The sequence below is a fragment of the Simochromis diagramma genome, unplaced genomic scaffold, assembly GCF_900408965.1.
Source record: "Simochromis diagramma unplaced genomic scaffold, fSimDia1.1 OVJJ01000486.1, whole genome shotgun sequence".
NCBI classification, from domain to species: Eukaryota; Metazoa; Chordata; class Actinopteri; order Cichliformes; family Cichlidae; genus Simochromis; species Simochromis diagramma.
Window position 1 is genome coordinate 3205241 of NW_024387047.1, and position 19782 is coordinate 3225022.

General features: G+C 39.5%; 1 protein-coding gene across 6 annotated transcripts in view; it reads right to left on the reverse strand.

Moving 5' to 3' along the window:
• The window catches only part of LOC120741729 (cilia- and flagella-associated protein 46), a 67579-nt gene that overhangs the window by 37958 nt on the left and 9839 nt on the right, over window positions 1-19782 (reverse strand). For 4 of the 6 annotated variants that reach the window (XM_040044759.1, XM_040044761.1, XM_040044757.1 and 1 more), the window contains 16 exons: window positions 19374-19472; window positions 18759-18949; window positions 17092-17317; window positions 16706-16823; window positions 14918-15047; window positions 14248-14366; window positions 13928-14043; window positions 12249-12361; window positions 10016-10228; window positions 7868-8069; window positions 5652-5804; window positions 4017-4127; window positions 3105-3286; window positions 1756-1887; window positions 1453-1615; window positions 319-391 (listed from right to left, as the gene is read on the reverse strand). In XM_040044759.1, coding sequence (XP_039900693.1) covers window positions 319-391; window positions 1453-1615; window positions 1756-1887; window positions 3105-3286; window positions 4017-4127; window positions 5652-5804; window positions 7868-8069; window positions 10016-10228; window positions 12249-12361; window positions 13928-14043; window positions 14248-14366; window positions 14918-15047; window positions 16706-16823; window positions 17092-17317; window positions 18759-18949; window positions 19374-19472 — 2341 coding nt within the window. The remainder of the gene's footprint in view (window positions 1-318; window positions 392-1452; window positions 1616-1755; window positions 1888-3104; window positions 3287-4016; window positions 4128-5651; window positions 5805-7867; window positions 8070-10015; window positions 10229-12248; window positions 12362-13927; window positions 14044-14247; window positions 14367-14917; window positions 15048-16705; window positions 16824-17091; window positions 17318-18758; window positions 18950-19373; window positions 19473-19782) is intronic. The other 2 variants (XM_040044760.1, XM_040044758.1) reach the window with 1 other exon arrangement.

Sequence of the window (19782 nt, forward strand, 5' to 3'; positions counted from 1 at the left end):
AGGAAGAAGCCAAAGTACGGATGTACAGGGAGAAGATGCAAACTTCACACAGAAAGGCTCCAGCCAGGGTATGAACCTGAATCTGTGAGGCGAGACGGTAAACCACTGCACTACTGTGCATCACCGTCATGAGGACAACCAAGAGTAATTATGATTTATGATTTTATGACTTTCACTGCGTGGGAATTCACAGGTATGTTATTGCCCATCAAAAAGGAGCACATAGCTATACTGAAGTCAAATAATTAGCTGTAGGGTACATTTGTGTAGATTGTATCAAAGTATGTATTATATTTTGAGGCTCTTTTTGGTGCTTACTTGTTGCTCTGTGTTTTGATCTCCTTAGAGGCTGTGCTGCCAAGGTCAGCGGCCTTTTCACTTTGCTCTGCTGCTGAAATACAACAGGAAAAGGATTAATGCTTTATTTTAACTCTCTTGGGAAATCGAGCATTTGCCGTAGGTAGTCGGTCATAGTTAGAGCTCACTGATAACACATAGGAGCAAAGGCTGTGTGACCTTTCCTTATATATATCCCTGTCTCAATATCTGTAAATTCTCTTCCAGACTCACTGGTTAGCAATTTGGGAATACTATACAAAAAAAGTCCATCATCTGTATATAAGCTAGATCATGTTTACCCCCACTTACAACATGTTGCTTAAGAACAGTGTTGAGAAGAGAAGAACACGACAGATAAACATCATTCTGAATTCTCACATAAGTGCTCTTTAATTATAGATTTTGCAGTTGAACTGCTGTTTATCCCCGTGGCTGGATTGCTGTTCACAGGCAGAGATGGGCAGATGTTTTGCACAATTGCCACACCCACAAGCTTTTCCCCTTTAGGACCAAAAGAAAAAAAAACTGCACTGATTTTCAGAGGATGTTAAGACACCTTAGTCACCTTGATAGCAACAAAAATCAAGCATTCAAAAAGATACAATTAAAAAATGGCTCTTTTTGTTGTTGACTTTTTAGGCTGACGTTTTGTCTTTTCGGCTGTTGATATAGCAGAAAATGTTATAAATGATCTGGGAGAGGCTGTCTGTCTGTGTCTAAACCATTTCCCATAACATGGAGGCTCAGTGTCTGTTTTTGTTACTGCTGAGCTCTGTGTTAGTGTTGTACCACCACATTGTTAAACATCACAGAAATCTAGCATTGTAGTTGTGGAAAAAATGTCTTCCCACATATATATTTTGGCCAGGTGCAGACAAAGAACAGTAGGGAATACCTGCAGTCTGGAGATTGTCTACATATGGGAAATACTTCTACGTTAAGATATTTAATTTATACGTGCAATGTATCTATTTCTACTAAAGCTGGATAACGAATTATTTTGATTTACGTAGATATGGAGGGTCATCTATGTAAAATTCTTGCTCTGAATCGTTGGATAAATTGATATGGATGAATATGAGAATAGCTCATTAAATAACAAACGATTTATACATTTTCTTGTTTAGTGGTATGAACCAGGGCATTCAGGATCATCTTTAGGTTCTCCCGGAGCTGCTGCCTTTCCTCAGTGCTCCCTGTCAGAGGTAGACAATTATTCCAGTAATGCCCGGCAGCAGTGACACACAATGCTGGACTGACAGCTTTCTCTGCGAAACTATGGACGAGAGAAAGGAGAACTCTGATTTAAGGGCAGAAATTTAAAATGCCTGAAAGTGCAGACTTAGAGACTAAAAAAAACAAAAACATTTTCAGCCTAAAGCATTAATCAATAAATCAGTTTACTCTAAACAGTACCTGACACTTGACAGGAGCACTTCCATTGCCCCCCTATAAGAGTGTAGATCTCCCCTGGACTCATGGACTAAGCTCAAACCTCTCAGGCAGGTTGCGATGCTCAGCATTTCATTCACTGCAGTTGGGCCATACCTACACATGTGAGATCATCTATCAGGCATTATCAATCAACAAACCAAACTGTAAAAGTGAAATATGTTAGCAACCTATGGGCTGAACATGTTTGCTAGGTTAATTGGTAATTCTAAATTCGCTGTCGGTGTTAATGTGAGTGTGAATGGTTGTCTGTCTTTAAGTGTTATCCCTGCGAGAGGTTGGAGACCTGTCAAGGGTGTGAAGTAGCTGTTAGGTGGACAGCATTTGCCCGCTATTTGTGTGAATGTACCTGATCAGAAAGTGGCTGCACACAGTAAGCAGATTTGGTGTTGTAGCTTTAACGCTAGTGAATGCACTCACATAGACAGCCAAACAAGAACGCCTGGGTGAGTGAAGAGCACTGGAAAACTAAACTGACAAACATATCTCACAGTCTGTTAAACCTAATAACTTAGAGGAGAAATAAGAGAACATTTTGCAGTATCTGTCAGTCCTGAAGGCCTGAATTTCTATTGAAAAAAACAAAAATAAAACAAACAAACCCCAAGACATGTTTTTTTGACTTTTTATAACTTGCTATATTTGTGTATAGTTTTGATTCGAAAACTAACTAAATGCTGTGCAAAAAGACTTTTTTAGACTAATTTGTGTAACTGTAACTTTAAGATCTTCACAGTACAGAACTGCATCTCTACATGTAACAGATATTAGACATTTAAAAACCGTACTGTCTATTTGAATAACGAATCATTAAGGGTGGCAATCATAAGTGGTGCGCCCTCTGTTGGAATCAAACACTCATTTAAGTTAGTCACCTTAAGATTCATTAATACAGTTTTCTTTTTTTTTCAGAGGCAGGATTCACATGGTTCACAGGCTGGTTCTGGCCCTCAGGCCATACTCTGCCCATGTAAGCTCTAGGTGAAATACTGGTAACACAGAACAAAAATATATGAGAATATCTCAATCAAACGAGATCAAACTTGGCACCGGACTTACTCGGGACGAAAGCAATACATCTGCCAAATCTGAAGCAGACTGGCTGCATAGTTGTCAAAGCCAAACAGAGCAGGCAAATAGACAGGTAGCTTAATACGCATCGATTTCTTGAATTATCAGTGGGTTATGGACAAGATGTCAACTGAGCCTCAAAGTCTTAACTACTTTGCCCGAAATGCTTCTATAAGGAATCCCCATTTTAAAAAATGACCCTGGTACTTATTTTACAGTTGAAATAAACCAACCACACTTACAAAACACACGGCATGGTGTTGAGACTTTTTGTGGCTGCTTCCTCCAGCAGCAGAGCCCTCTTGGTGCAGCTGCACACTAAGCTGTAGTCCTTGACATCGTGGCAGAAGGCAGCCAGCTGGCACCACACCTGCAACTCCACCACGGCGTCGGACCATCTGCATTCCGACGCCATGCTCACCAGCTTTAGGTGAAGAGTGAAGAGAGGGGAGGGAATGAAAATGATGGTGGTGGCAGTGGTGGTCAGGGAAGAGGAAATGATGAGAGGGTTGTGGGAATACAAGGAAGGAGGACTGGAAGTTGGAAGGGAACAAAATTAAGGGAAGGTAGGGGCAGACAGGGGAGGGTTGGGGCAGGGCCAGAAAAGTGATTGAATGGAGGCAGAAAAAGAAAGGTGAGAAATAAGGAAAGGAGTGGTGAGTGAAAAGGCAAGAGAAGAAAGTGAATGCATGGGTGTAAAGGATGAAGCAGGAGGAAGAAAAAGAAGGACAAGGACCGAAAAGAATGAATGGACATATGCAGACAAGAAAAAAATGGCAGAAAAAGCAGGAGCGGGATCGTAAAAAGTGAATGGAAAAAGCAGAAACATTGAGGATCTGTCCTTACTGATAAAAGAATAAGAGGAAGAGTGAAAGCAGATAGAGGGGTGGAATAAAGCCAAACTGTCTAAATGAGCAATTTTCAATAGGAAACTAAAATAAAATAAATGCACACGTGCTAATCATATCAGAGGAGTGACAACCATAATCCTAGTAAAGCTGGATGATCAAGGTTGGCACAGTACTTTTTTCATTTACTGACACTACTGACAAATGATGAGATGCAGACAGGCTGCAAGGGCTCAATGGGTCATGTTGACATCTGTTGTTGCAATCTGGGCATCAGCTACTGTAGGAAAACAGAGAAATACATACTGTGGAGAGACTGGGAACAGAGAACTCCATATGCCTCGGGTTCCTATTGCACTGGAGCATCTCCACTCCAACCAGCACACACGCCATCACAGACATGTCCTCATTCTCACTCTGCAAACACAGTGGAAAACAACTCATACTCAGCTGAAATCTACTCAATATATACATACAGTTTAATTAACTGAAACTCATATACATGTATTACTATTTGTGTATAAATTACACATAAAGATGTAGTATAATTAAGATATCGCATGTGTTCCAAATGCTGCGGAGATGCTCTTGTTGATAATGTATGACTTCCCATTGTGTGGAAAATGAGTCGATGAATGATTTATTGATTGCAATTAGAGATGAGCCGCTGTTATATTAACAGTGCAATTCCTAATTTGCATGACAAGAAGCGAACCTCATCTAGCTGTGAGTCAAAAACACATCAGGCCAAAGGAACTAATGTAGGGCAGGAGATTCTCGGCTGAGGAACAGTTAAAGGATTACAGTGACTAATTGAACGGTCTGCTCGAATGACAAATCGCACTTGTGTTTTCCCCGTGTTTTTGTCCCCCTCTGAAGCCGCACAATCATACGACTCCTGGAGACAAACACACACACTAGCAGATACAAAGCTTGAATATGAAAAGGGCGGATGCAACACCTACAGCATCACAGAGCATGTCAGCAGTCATCACAGTATCATAAACACATTAATACTTTATAATAATGACATTATTATGTTATGACACTGAGCCACACAGATCACTCAGCAACAATCCATCCTATGTTACATTTGACGTATTTTGTTATGTAACAAGAGGCTTCCAAAATGACTGTTTTAGGCTTATCATAAACTATAGAAGGAGCGTTAGTCTTAAAGTGACCATCAAAGTGAAAATTAAAATAATGCATGCACAGGAGGGTAGAAAAATAGCTTTGTTCTTCTTAATCATTCTTGTCACATGAGGAAAATTGAATTGCTTGAGGGCTTACATCACCGAAGTTAACTTTTTTTATTTCTTTATTTTTTTATCCACTTATGTCAACTCCATTGGAAAACTGCAAACGCAGCAATATGAAAAACACAACCTCCGAAGCATTAACCTAACCTAATTTGATTCTGTCAGGATTAATTTAGTCAAAACAGACTTGTTATTCCGTCCTGGCTCTGTTCTAGGACCAACCCTTCTGTACATATGTATGCGCAACGTCTAAAATGAGGAAAGCCTACATCTCTGTCTCCTTCATGTCTATACTTGAGAAGCCAGTGAGGACAGTGGCGGGAGCTGATTGAATCAGAAATAGCACGACATGGAAGCGCTGCAGGAGAGGTGGGTATGCAAGCAGCTTGCAGATGTAGAGAAAGGTCAAACATAAATGGACATAGAGCTGGTTTAAGTTATGTTGCCACATACACTATTTATACCCAGTGACTCCTAGTTTAACAGTTGTTTGTCTGAACTTATGTTTGATATAGTGTTGCAATAAATCTTCGAGACTGTAAATTATACAAACTCTAAATTAACTCTAAAATGCTAACTGTCACTTCAATGGTGATACTTGGTTTCGTATGAATGATTAGGCCCTAGACATGAACTAGCACCCTTAAATGAACCTAAAGAGAACTGCTAAGAATAGTACCTCTTCTTTCAGCATATTAATCTTTGAACCCGTTTGCTGTTGCAAGAGCCCATGGATCTGCACCCATGTAGCCAACACCCGTTTTCTTGCTGAGATGGGGACAGTCTCCCCTGGGATGGTAGCATTTGATATGCGAAGGGCATACTCGCATAGCTAGGAGGAGGAGCAGAAAACAATAATGAGCTATCTGAGACACTTAACAGGTGTCAGTCAGTTATTATACATCATGATGCATAATTATACTTCCCTAATGCAAGCTACAAAGGAGTCAAAATTCAGTAAGACTTTGTTCAAGTTGGACACTGGATCTGACCCTGCTATACCATTAATAAAACATACACAGCAAAGGATAGTTTTTTCTTCTTTTCTTTAAAATGGAAATAGACACAATGAAATTTAGTGAATAATTCACTGATAACGTGTCTTTTATCTGAAGTTACAGCTGGATTTCATGGCTGACCATCAGAATACATCAGGAGAAAGGAAACAAGGTTTAATTGTCAGGCGAGAGAACAAAGAAATCAGTCTTCAACAAAGACGTAGTCTTGAAAGCAACATGTGATCGTGTCCGCACGTGTGTGTGTGTGAGTGTGTGTATAAATGGGTGGATGTGCAGAATAAGAAAATACATTTCCTGTTTTAAGAGTTGTGTGATGCTTCATCATATGTCATATATATCCAATAGAGAAAGATCTGATATTCTTCTGTGGGCGGTCACGCTATCTGTGTTTGTCCAGTTATTGCCCTGAATTTTTTTGCATTCGGTGACCGGTTGCAATTGTAATAGATGCAGTGACCGGCTGTTTCTTGAGCGGTTGAGCATGTAGTCCCCTTGTCCTGTAGGCGACTTGAAGTGACTGCAATCACTGTTAGACAGGAAAGGTTTACAAATAATTGCCACATAGTTAATAAATGCAGACAGAATGCCTTTATGCTGCAATAAATCTGAGTCAGTCTGCGCTGGTTAGGACAACTCATCTTTTTGCAATCAGGGACTTGACCCAAATGTGTTGCCAGCTCGTTTTTTCTCATTAAATTTGCCTATATAAGCAAGGCTGCCAAACACCTTATATCATTTTGCTGTTATGTTACTGTCCTGCAGCAACTACACTGCTATTTAGGGAGGTTCTGACTTGACTTTGAATGTGGATGGCAACAAATTTACAATTGTCACCAATTGATTTCAGCTAATTGCCAAACTATTACAAGCAGATATAATGGACAACTTGACCCCCGCCAATCACAAACTAATATCAGATTGACTCCATCTATGTCCCATTTTATTGCTGTCTTGACCAACCAAAGGGCAAGTGACTGAGCAGTCACAGACCACTAAAAAAGCACCCATTTTAAAGCTGAGAAAGCTGAACTACAATTCAGTGCTCAGTGGCCAAATCAAGAGAGCATGAAGGCTGCTCTCTATACAAACAGACCAGTGTTTGCATAAAGTAGAATCATATATACAGCTGGGGAGCATTTCAAAGGTTTCTAGTAAGTCCTGATGGTTTAGACTCTGATTTGGAAAGTGACAATTTAGATTTGGAAGTCTAAAACTTTTTTTTCTTTTTAAAGATGTCAGTCTGTGAATGTTAAATTCACACTGTTAGCTGTGTAATATCTGCACAAAGAGATTAACGCTTGACTTTCTGAACACGTCTTGCAAACATTCAGCAAACTGCATTCAGAGATTGTACACACTGTGCGCTAAACTCTTTTCACAGATTCCAATCAGTTCTTAAGCTTTCAGCGCTGGGATTTCAGACATTGTTTTCACGGTGAAAAGATAAAAACTGAACAAAAACAAACTCAAAACACTCCAATCAGTCAGACACAAGGAAGATTCTGTGTTCTTCCACAACATCCATCCAAGAAGTTAGCAGGTTTCTAACTAAATATGCTTTGGTTAGTTAGAATGTACCATACATATACACCCTGTTAGTCATAATTACATGTTACATAACCTTTCTGAACACGTCCCTGTAGAGACAGTGGTCTAATTATATCTTATCGTCTCCACAAGTATCAGCCAAAATCAGCTCCAATCATCAGTGGCCCTGGAGATAGCTTTGCTTTAAAGAAATCCCAAGATAAACATATTTAATCTTGATGAAAATATCTCTATGACCTAACAAACTGCTTCAGAAAATCCTAGGTCAGGAAGTTTTAATATAACTTGTGTGATATAAAGAAAAGCACAGCCACATTAAGAGACTCACCTCTAATGCCTTGTGGACATCCTGGAGGCCAGCAGGATCTAAGAAACCCCCACAGGTGCTGGCAGCCTTTGCTATGCCCTTCTCAGCTCTTTTTTTGCCCTTGTCTTCTGTTGGAGCTGGCACAACGCTGTCTGGCCCAAACAGAGGCTGAATCAACCCTTGGGCCACAGCATCACACAGCAGCACAAAAAGAACACGGTTCCTGAGAAACACAAACAAAGAATGTTCCCCTCACCACAGATTTGGCTACGAAAAAACTAAGTGTTCCTTGGGTCACATGTCACATGAGAATGCCAGTGTATTCTAACATTTGCACAATTATTGTTATGCCCAAGGAGAGTTTGGTCTGTTCTCATGAACGCTTCACTGCTTCTTTCCATAGCCAAAAATAAGAGCAGTGCTTAAATGGTCTCCTCTGCTGTCAGGAGCAACAAAAGAAATAAGCTTCAGATACGTTTCTGAGGATGAACGCACATTTTGTAAGTTTTACTTGAACTGAAGGACTTTGTATTCACTTTATTCCACAGAGGGTAGATAAAGAAATGGGTGGCCTGATGAAAGTCTTTCAGAACGCACAGAATAAGATAAAATGTGTGTGATCATCAGTCTAAAAACATTTTCATTTCTAAGAAATGCGGAACAATGTACTGATGAATAGAGACAGTGTATCACCAAAAAAAAAGAAACACACACAAATGCAGAAAACTATTAATTAATTGTTGGTTAAGCAGCTCTAACATATAAAACAAATAAAAACAAGAAGCACTCCATCAAGGCAGCTCATTCTCTGGGCAGTATTTACTTTTAAGGGAAAGGTATTGTATGTTATAGGCATACAATAGCTCCATAATCATATAGCTCTCTATGTATCAACCTATTGAGCTTGAATAAGTGGTCAGAGGTTTTAAATTGCTACATGTTATTTCCTATGTGTTGACAATACAAACCACACATGTAAGAATCAGAGTTTATACGTTATAAGGCTTCTTTTTTTTTTTTTGCCAATTTTAGACCAATAAGTCGTTAAGCTGACCTTAGTGGATGTAAAACAAATTTTAATGGATTGTTAACAAGAACTGAATCTGCACCAAGTTTCATTCAAAATGTTTCACGCTATCGTATTTACAGACAGAACAATACACATTCAAAGGCTACCAAAAAAAACATAACCACCTTGGGGAAGGTAGAGAATAATCAAAATAAAATGTAAATAATAATGTAAATAAAATGGATGAAAACCAAAATGTGTTTTGTCATTTAGAGGTTGCTCTTATTTGCTCAACACACAATGTATTTACAAAACATATTTATGTGATTTCATCTAACTTTTTTAGTTACACCAGCAAGACATAATATCCTGTGTAATTTTCTCTGTTTCAGCTAAACTACAAAGTGCGAGGAGCTGCAGGTGTCATGCTGATGAGGAAAGATCCAAAGCAGACAGAAAACTAGCTTGGGCTTGCAGGGACTCAAGAAGGCACTATAATAACCAACTAAAAAAAGAGTGCTGCATAATGATAGCATCTAAAAAGGGTAAAAAATAAGAACACAGACTGGTATGAAATGAAAACAACCTCACACAGACAGAGACAAAGACACAGACTAAGAAGAAACAGATGAACTCAATCAGAATCTAAGGGTGCATCGAATAACTCATTTTTGTAACCACTTATCCTTGACCTTAGTGGAAAATGTCATGAAGAGAAGTGAGAAGAAGAATTTATAAGACCACAGAAAATGCATTATACTCAGAGAATCCAGCTGAACATAGAATATACTCACTAAATTAACAATGTGATGTCTCCTGGATGTCTGCTGTGTTGAAACTACCAAATACATATCTTGGAGCCTATCCCAGCTGCCCTGAAGCAAAAACTAATTTAATGATAATCCTAAGTGCTGGCAAAAACAACAACGGGTATAACTAATGTAGCTCATGACCTTGATTTAGAGAAGTAATGAGTAAGAACTTAACAACTTGTTAAGAGGCAGATTTCATCTAGAATGTCATGGATTTTGTTTCATAATGAGTTTTTCTGTGGTGCTTTTACAGTTCAGATTCTCAGGGTGTGTTTTAATTACCTTTATGTTAGATTAGTGAAGCTGTGACACCGCAGGTAAGGTATAATTTTCTAAAAAAAAGCCTACCCAGTGTACCCCGTCTTCTGGAGCATGTCCACAAGACTCTGGAAGGTGGGAAGCAGGCGTGTGTATTCCCTAGCTGCCAGCAAGTGGCTATTGTAATTCCACAGGTAAATGGCTGCATTAGCTACCACCCACGACTCTCCGATCTCTGCTCCGAGCTCCCCTGCCCGCAAGAAGTTGGAGGTGGTGTAGGCACATAGAGCCTGGATCCAGTCCCTGGGTGAGAGAAGCACAGAAATATAGAAGAGAGTGAAAAAAGGATAGAAAAAGTACTCTTTGTGCGTGTTTGTGTGCAGTACAATATTTTCAATTTCATCTTTAAACTTGTTTTAGCATGAACACGTTCATCTACTGAAGGAAAATTACTCAATCAAGTTTTTACAGAATTTGCAAATTCTACTTAAGAAGGTATTCATCTTATTTCACAGTAACAGCTCGCAGCCCTTGTAATTCTACAATATGCCAGAAATAGATTTCAGGCAGGTCTCAGGCACAGCACATCAGTACAGTGATTTCAATGGTGAATGTCATGTGTCAAGTCTTGTCAAGTCAATAAAGAAAATAGGCTGCTGTTTTATCTAATACAACGATGGCTGGAATCCAAGAAAGAATACACGATGGAAAACACTCTGGAAAAATAGAAAATAAAAAATATCAGATTCTGGATGCACATGTCCATTTATCCAGTTTGCCCATTTTCCAGTCCCAAAATATATTAAACAAATGATAAATAATAATATACTATAGTGACCCTGACCACCATAATGCTGATCTCACTATAACAAGCAATGAGGAGTATCTGATCCTTACCCTTTAACTACATTACACAAGATATCTGAACCCTTCTTCCATAACATCTGATTGCTTTAGAAATGTTCCCAGATCAGGTTTGAACTCTTAGTTTGACAAATAAGGAAATTAAGCTCATTTAATTAGTATGTGCAAAGCAGAGTACTCGATTACTGTTTAATTGTAAGAGTTAATGTAACTGTTTAGTTTCAATTAATCAGGTATTTAGATGCTTTTTCAAAGAAGCAAACAATTTCTGGTAAATATGACGGTATTTCTCTGTTACTTTTATTTTGATGGAAGAAAAAGAACAAGACAAAAACTCATGACCTTCCCAATGTTTGTGTCTCCCCCCCAACTCTTTGGTACACAGATGTGTACAAGTGGAATGTATCCAATACTAGGTCCATGCCAGTGCACATATTAACCTTGGGCTTCAGTCACACAGGCCTAGAGGCCGGTGAGTGGTGGCCTGGCAATCGCATTATAGAAGAAACTGGAACCCTTATTTTGTACCAGGGTCAAACAGGAAACTGAGGAATACTTCCTGGTTTCCTGGTTGTGAGAAGCTGCTGGAATGTGATGTGAAATCAACTCTTTAGCCACAGCCCAAGAGCAGTCAGTGATCCCCTGATAACCAGCTAGGGAAAATGTTTATTCCCCAGCTGGTTGGTTAATGGTTGTGGAAGGCATGCTGTCACTAAGTGAAAGTGGTTATGAGGTATATTGTAAAACCTTGCCAATACTTTAGCCGCGAGCAGACTGCTGCAGTCTCTTCTAATTTGCATGGAAGATGCCCAGTAGTTACCAAATACTTTCCAACTGCTCACTAAGTATTTGTGAAACTGTGATGGAAACTGGAAAAGTTGCCCCTTTTGAAATGTGTTGGTTTTAGTGGAAAGTCACAACTTTTTCTTAGAATGCAAATGATCTATCATTTGTGTCTCCCTGTTGTGTAGCACTTTTTCTGCATAAATTTGCAGACAAGTCTTCCAAGCATGTCTCTAGACCTTAGCTAGCAAGATGGTGGATCGAATGGCTTACAATGTGGAAGTATAGATCACATTTTGAAGAAGCGCCTGCATGCTCAGTACAGCTCCACAACACCGCAACAGTAGTGAGCCCCACTGAAGTGGAGAACAATGTCGGTGCTGCAGCTATGCCATCGCTAACTTGTAATTTTAGCTAAAGTTGTCACTATGATGGGACTTAGTTCCACTGTTGCTACAGAATAGAGTACACACCCTTGGGACAACATAACCACTGTGTGCAACCTAAATGCAAAGACTGCTTTTTCGGTACTCTAACCTTTGTTTTAAAAAAGTAAAAAATGTTGTTTCAAATTACTTTCATATTCAAGTTATAAAAAACAAGGTACAGTAAACAGCAAAGACACACAAAATCAAAATATCTGGTGTCCTGATACAGGTGTATATTGTGTTTTCACCTGTAAATAACCCACTGTGGATCCTCTTCTGACACGCAAAACTGTTTATCCTGTGGAGGGACAGCAGGGCTATTTAGCTGTACCCCCTCTTCAAGTAGCTTTTGGATAGTGGCCTGAACAAGAAAGAATACATTAATTTCACAAACTATAATATTAAAGATGACTTCCTGTTTTGACATCTTTATAATAAAAAAGAGAAAAACCTCCTGCTATGGGGATGACAGATTCTTTAAAGGTATTAAAGCTCAGATGTACAGATCAAAGACAAAAAGAAATGACTGGTGAACATTTTATCCAGAGGTGGACAACTCGGTTAAGACAAGAGGAACCAGTCTTCATCATCAGACTGAGAAGAATGTAGCTTTTGAATTAATGAAATCTAATCAAATTTTCAGAAAACATATCCCCGTGTCATAGAACAAAGGTATAAGAAAAGAGGCTACAGCGTGTGTCAGTTTTGGCAAGGTTGTGCCATGGGTGTGGATAGTTCTCTTCATTTTCTTTAAAGTGCTGTCAAGTTAACGTCTCTATAGACTTAATAAAGACTTGGACACATTTGATGGGAAGCACGTATGCAGAATATGACAAACTCATGAGACAAGCACAGCAGTCTCTGACTCCAACCACTCACCAACAACTTCACAGGCTTGTTAAAACTCCCATAATGCACGTCAACTGCTGCAAGCAGTCTTTGTTTCTAATGGTGTATTTCAAAAGGATGGCGCAGCCTAAAAGAAACAGCTTGATCTAAGATCATCCGCAAAATGAACATGAACACCTTATAACAAAAACATCTGAATTCAAATAAAGTTTAATTCAGAAGCTGGTGGCTAACAAACCAGGTATGGAGCCTTTAGAGCCAAACAACTTTCAGTATGAAGAGTTTCTGTCTGATCTGCATAAGAACATATTCAATAATAAATCTACCGTCTTTAATTATCAAAAACAGAAGGAATATGAGCCCATTGATGTTACACCAGTCACTGTTCTGAATATACATTACAGTAGGAACATGAAAACCTTCAACTTCAGTTATTACTATATCATTCAAAATACTCTTTCAGATCATGCTGGAACATTACATTTTAAGAGAAACCAAGAAACCTCTCAGTGCGTTTACGATACTCACAAAAACAAATTATGGCACAGAACAGCTATCCTGCACTCACCAGACACTTGAGTAGTTACACCTTGCTAGTACCTGACTGAAGACCCTTTGGCTTTCAGAACTGCCTTAATTAATTTTTAATTCTCAAGATGGTTGTTTGGGAAAATCCGAGTATATCAGCAGTTCCTGAAATACTCAGAACACTGACACCATTACACATTCAAGTCACTTACATTACCGTTCTACCCCATTCTGTTGCTCAGTTTGGACCGGTCAAAATTTGCATTAAGCAGCAGTTGAACAGGTGTACCTAACAAAGTGGACAGTGCATTTCGCTGTGTTTGTTTAATCCCAACATTCTTCAGTCTCCTCTCATTCTGTTGACCATTGTGCAAGAAGTTTTTGCTCCACATTTTTTTTATAGTTCTATAATACTTGCCTGTAATGAATAATCAAAAGGGCCAACCTTATAATACTGGAGTTATAAGAAACCTGTTGGAGTGTGTTGGTTCCATCTGTAGGAACACAGGAGCTAAAGAGTGGCTGTGTGTATTAGTTAGTAAGAACAAACCTCAGCACTAATGAAGCGAATTTCAGCTAAAAGGCGCAGCAGGTGCACAAAGCTTTGACTTTCACTGGAACCGTGAAGACACTGTGCACAGCTTTCCCCCTCTGAGTAGTTGTGCGCTGGAGAGAATTAGCAAAATATGTTATGTGAATAATCAGTGACAGCTCTCCTGCTCTTTTTGTATTTAGCAATAGCACAAAAACATAAACTATAGCCATAGGAGTATAAGCCTGACGTCTCATTACTATTCTGTATTCTGAAACTCAGTATTAGAAATGTTTCTGTTATTTTAGTGTTACTCTTAAGATCATTCATCATCTTACTGTCAGTCTTCTTCCATCTCCCGTCATCATAAAGCAAACAGAATCGACAAGCAGCTCGGCACACATCCCAAACTTCATGCTTCCTGGCTGTCTTCGCTAATGTTGCCCACAGCCTCACTCTGAAACAGCCACGAAATAAAGATAAATTACAGATAAGTACTTTTTGAAAAGGTTAAGGTTGGGACAAGGGTACAGCTACGTGTTGTATATGATCGAATATTGTTTGTTTGCAGGGTCATGAATAATAAAAATCTGCTCTCAAGTTGTGATGGTTCTGCTGTCTCCTGAGCATTAAGTCTGCCATTAGTGACGTGCACATCTCTTTAACGGTAATGACAGGGGCAGACATGAGGAAATCAGCTATGCGCTTTGAATAGGGATATGAAATGGAAGGGTGCAGAGTTATAGTCGCACAACAACCTTAACAGCAGAGAGGACCAATAGATCAAACATTCATTAGTATCTAATATTCGGTAAAAGCAAGAAGTAATAAATTCAACAAGCCATAAAAGTCTGATTATATAGGCAATTTTCCAACTGGGTTTCTGGGAGGTGTGACAACTAAAACTAACCGCTGAGAAAACTTTACACTGGTAGGATCATTTTGCTTACATTCATACATCAACAGCACATGCGCAAAATTAATAGACTTGCATTTGCAAATACGTACATCTCTGTATGATCTGTATCGCTGCCCTGTTTGTCCAGGTGTCCTTCCACCCTCTGTATGGATGTAGAGTGATGCTGAGCCTTTGCAGCGAGCTGAGTCACTGGTCCAGATCCAAGACTGCCTGCGGGAACTAGACAAATGTTGAAACACTGCATAAGTCGAACCTGATTAATACCGGAAAAGCTTTTCTATTCCCCCCCCCCTTTTATTAGTAATGAAAATTGTAGGTATGAATAAAAGGCATATTTATTCTAATGTACAAATTCTCAGGCTTACATGGCTTCAGAAGATCAGCATAGAAATTAGATGGCAGCATATTCCAAATTTTTACTGAAATGCATCTGCACCAACACAAATATGGGGCTGAATTATGAATACACTGACTGTGTGTAGAGCGGCAAAATACGCAAGTGCCGGTGTGCTCACTTTGAAAGTTCAAACACACACACACACACACACACACACACACACACACTTCTCACTGATGAACATCTTAGGAACTATAAAAAAAATTGTGGCACCATGGTGCACTTAATTAATTCTTGTAGTCCCAAGGGTTACTTTACGTGCTGGCTTTGAAGCTCACAACACAATGATTAAGTGGCTTCAACTAGGGCATGCTTAAGGTTCATGGACAAAAAACAAGAGGTGCCTCTAGGGACCAAAGCTTTTAACCCGTGCCTGCAGTAGGAGCCCTTTGACAAGCTGTCAGTTTTTCCCCGGGTCATTAGGACTGCTGAATGTTCATTTGATGCTATGAAGCAAGGAGCCTTGAACAAGTGCGAGATCAAAGGCTCCCCCCAAGCTCTGGCCCTTCTGCTCCGTGATTCATCGCACACTGTCGATGTGGCTTTCACTGTTAGCAAAACTAGAACACACTCTCGAAGCAGTTTTTTTTCTGAGAAATTGCACACCACTGAGCAACAAAAGCTCAATGTGACCCCGGGAAGTATCTCTGAAGATTGTGGGTTAAATTTAAATGCAACACATCAGTGCACATCAGTGTAGGTCTGTGACATCCAATGAGTTTGCATTCCAGGTGCGTTCTACAAATGTAGGAGGGCTCTGTCAGCACAAATCAGTGGGGTTTATCTAAGATCAAGTTGCTCACAAAGACATTCTGCTGTGAAGCATTAGTACATATGTATGTTACAGTTCCAGATATGATTATACAATAATTTATATGGTCTCCTGGTCCTAGAACATATGACTCACTAACAGAAGTAAGATTGCCACAGTGAACCCTTACCATGAATCCATGGCCAATTTAGAATCGCCCGTTCATGTTAAACCATGTTAAGTTTAATCTGGTTGTTTTGAGAAATAGTACCTGACGCTCACACAGGCACAGGTAGTAAATGCAAACTCCACACAAAAAGCCTGGAGCCATCTTGCTGTGAGATGACATCACTAGCCACTGTCACCTTACTGTACATCACTGTCACATTTCTATGACAGAATAAATAGCAAAGATAGTAGCAGAACTGTAACTTCCAGGTGAAAAAGAAATACTGTCTAATTTCGGTTTCATTTATGCTCCAAAATAACTGTCCCAAAGGTATAGCTGAACAATATGACTTGCTTCTTCTTCTAGGCTAACCTGTCCTTCAAGCATGTATGCTGTCATTTTATGAAGTATTAACAACGTGCGTTATTCCTGGTGTAGATAAAAGAACTTCATTTCATTTGGACGTCTGTTTCAAGAGAACATCTTATTGCAAATCCAACATAAGAAAAAGTCTTAGTTTGGCTTTGTGAAAAGTGAAAGTAAGAAAGAGAATTCTGTACTTTTTGAAGTGTCATCTGCATCCAGGACCATCTGAAAATCATCAGGGGCCAAAAGAAGGCCCACAGCGACCAGGACGGGTCGAAAGTCTGTCTTATCTTGGGGCGGCATGTCTCTTGCCTGAGAAAGACATGGAAGAAGGGAATTAACTTGTAGACTAGACAGACTCTTAAAGCCCTTCAGCAACCACATTCAAGCAAAGCATATATTTTAAAAGTGAACTTATTTGAGCATATTATTAAAGCTCTAACACACCATACCCCGAAAGGTCAGGTATGTTTTAACTCAAAGTTCTTTAGCTTAACTAAAAACTCTTGTTTTCAGCAGCCTACTCTAAATGCGTTTTTGTTTGGTGTGTAATGTTACACAGTACAGATGGACAAGAAACCTGCTGCATAAGCATAGCAGCTTTATCCTCAATGCGGGAAGGGGTTAGGTAGAGGGTCTGCCTAAGCTGCAGGAGGCGGAAAGCTGAAGACAGGCGTTCTTGTTGTGTCCCATTGTCCAGCAGCATGGCTTTCTGAAAGTGAGTCAAAGAAGCCTCAAGGCGCCCCTCCTTCTCTTCAGTCACTGCCAGCTCTGAGTGGACTTGACAGCGCAGCTCCAACAACATACTGGAATAGTAACACACAATTAGTATGACTTAATACAGTCATGTAAAAAAGTAAAAGTAAATCCTTTCTAAATTCTGAGGTTCTACATATCAGAATGTAATAAAGTGGCTCTCAGCAGATTTTAAAATATGGAAAATACAGGTTCAGATGCACAACAACAACACATGATATGTTACATTGTGTCATTATTTTCTTTTAACACTAATGAATGGAGATAGAAATTAAGAAGCAGTTTGTAAAAAAACTCAGTACTCAGCCTTACTCTTTCCTTTCCAAGAATTAAGAGGGTGAGTAGCAGCTAGGTGCTGCTAATCAAATGCACTTGATTAATAAACCATCAGCAAGTGTGAGCACCTTACTAAAAGCAGAAGTTTTATCATTTTGTATGTCTGGAACATTCAGGTTTGTGCTAACAAAATGCCAAAGAGGAAAGGTATCAGGAATGATCTTAAAGCAGCAATTTTTCAGGGTGGGAAGACTTATGAGGCCATTTCTAAACAACTCAAAGTCCATCATTCTACAAGAAGCAGCTCACAGCAGCATGGTGATGAGAGGCCATAGGAAGTCCAATGAGAGTGCAGCATGCCAGTGAATGACTTTTGACAGGGTACTAAATATATTAGAGTTACCTAGGCAACTGTAGCCAGGAATTTCCACTAGTGATCAACCATCAGGTCACTAATGTTGTGCAACAGGCGAATTGCTTCCTGCGCGCACATAGCTTCAGCTCGAAGTTGATCTCACCAGAGATGTCTGGTGATTATGCACAGTGCCACAGCTGATGAAAATCAAACAGAGCATATCAGAGCAATCACCTCAAACCTCACAACCTTTAAGCACAGTGGAGGAGGGGTGACAATTTATGCTTCTTTTGTAGTCCCATAACCTGGGCACTTTGGAGTCCCTGAGTCTACCATGTAGAGGGAGGGTCAAATGTGACACCATCTGTCCAGTAACTAAAGCTTAGACCACACTAGGTCATGCAACAGGACAGTGATCCTAAGCACACCAACCACCCAACAGAATGACTGAAAAAGAAAAGAATAAAGGTGCTGCAATGACTCAGTCATGACCCAATTCCAGAGCTCAACCCAAATGAAATACTGTGGCAGGACCTTAAGAGAGGTGTGCATTTATTTGTAATTTAAGGCCTTTTTATTATTATGTAATCTTAGAACTGACGGATTGTGTACTTTTTTATCACCAGTATATATTGTGGAAGTAAGGAAATGTATAGGTCTGTGTAAACTGTGTGTGATTATTATTCTGAGCAAATAATGACTTTCTCATATCAAATCATGGCTAGACTGGAAGTTTCTAAGAGGGCAACACTCAGCTAAACATATTCAGTGAAACATGAGTACAATAACGAAAAGCAGCCCGAAAAGCTCCAGGACATGCACACAAGGCCATGATGATGATTATGTAAAAAGATGAAAACCTTTGTGTCTCTTCCAGTGCCTGAGCGACCCTGAGCAGAGGTGTCTTGATGCATTTTCTGAGGTTGTGCTGCAAGAGGGGCAGGCACAAGTTCCACTGTGTAGCGCACACTGCCTGCACAGCCTGAGGCCCCCCCTCCCTCGCTGCAGTCTGCAGCCACTGATCCAGCTTGCCTATCTCTTTCAGCCGGGCCTGTGGGATAACAACTACAGATTGAGAATCTCTCCTGTCGCAACGACGGCACAACACTTCCATCACTTGGCAAGCAAATTTGGATTAAAGTGGGCTGAATATGTTGTATGTGCCAGTTCTTAAATGTGACAGTTTTCGCAGCAGTGTATAATGAGATTACATGATCCTACTTTCCAACATAATTTTTTCTCATTACAGGGGAAAAAACTGCAGAACTTATATTAGGATGATTATAATTCAAAATCTTGACTTGCAGTTAGTCAGAGATACCTATTCAAGTCAGATCTCTGAAGTTAATGACAATAAGCAAGCCATTTTACTGTAAAAAAATTATTAAATGAAGCATCTGCTAATGGATCTGCTGCTTTCACTCTAACATGAGGGTAAAACATATGGGTGATAATTCAAACATATGGCCAAGCACCTCTACACTAGCTTTGGAATAGTCATTCATCTTCATTTCTTTCTTCAGGAGGTTGATTTCACCTTGGACACATTCCATTACTAAGCGTTGGCTAACACTCTAGAAAGACAAAAATAACACATGTGAGGTCAGGAATCAGAGGATGGGCTGAAAAATGTACAAATTTGTATCACCAGATTTTATACGGCAGAAGATCCTCCATATGCAGCATCATTAATTATGTTGTCATTCCACATAATTCACTCATACATACAAAACATACAAAGCATAAAAAAAGAGATTGTATAAGTGAAATGTAGGGTCTATAAAAAAATCATCTGATTTCAAAAGGTTAGAATTTTTAAACTTAAAAAAAATTATCATTTTGAATGAACACAGAAGCTTGTGGTAAATTCTAAAAGATATGGCT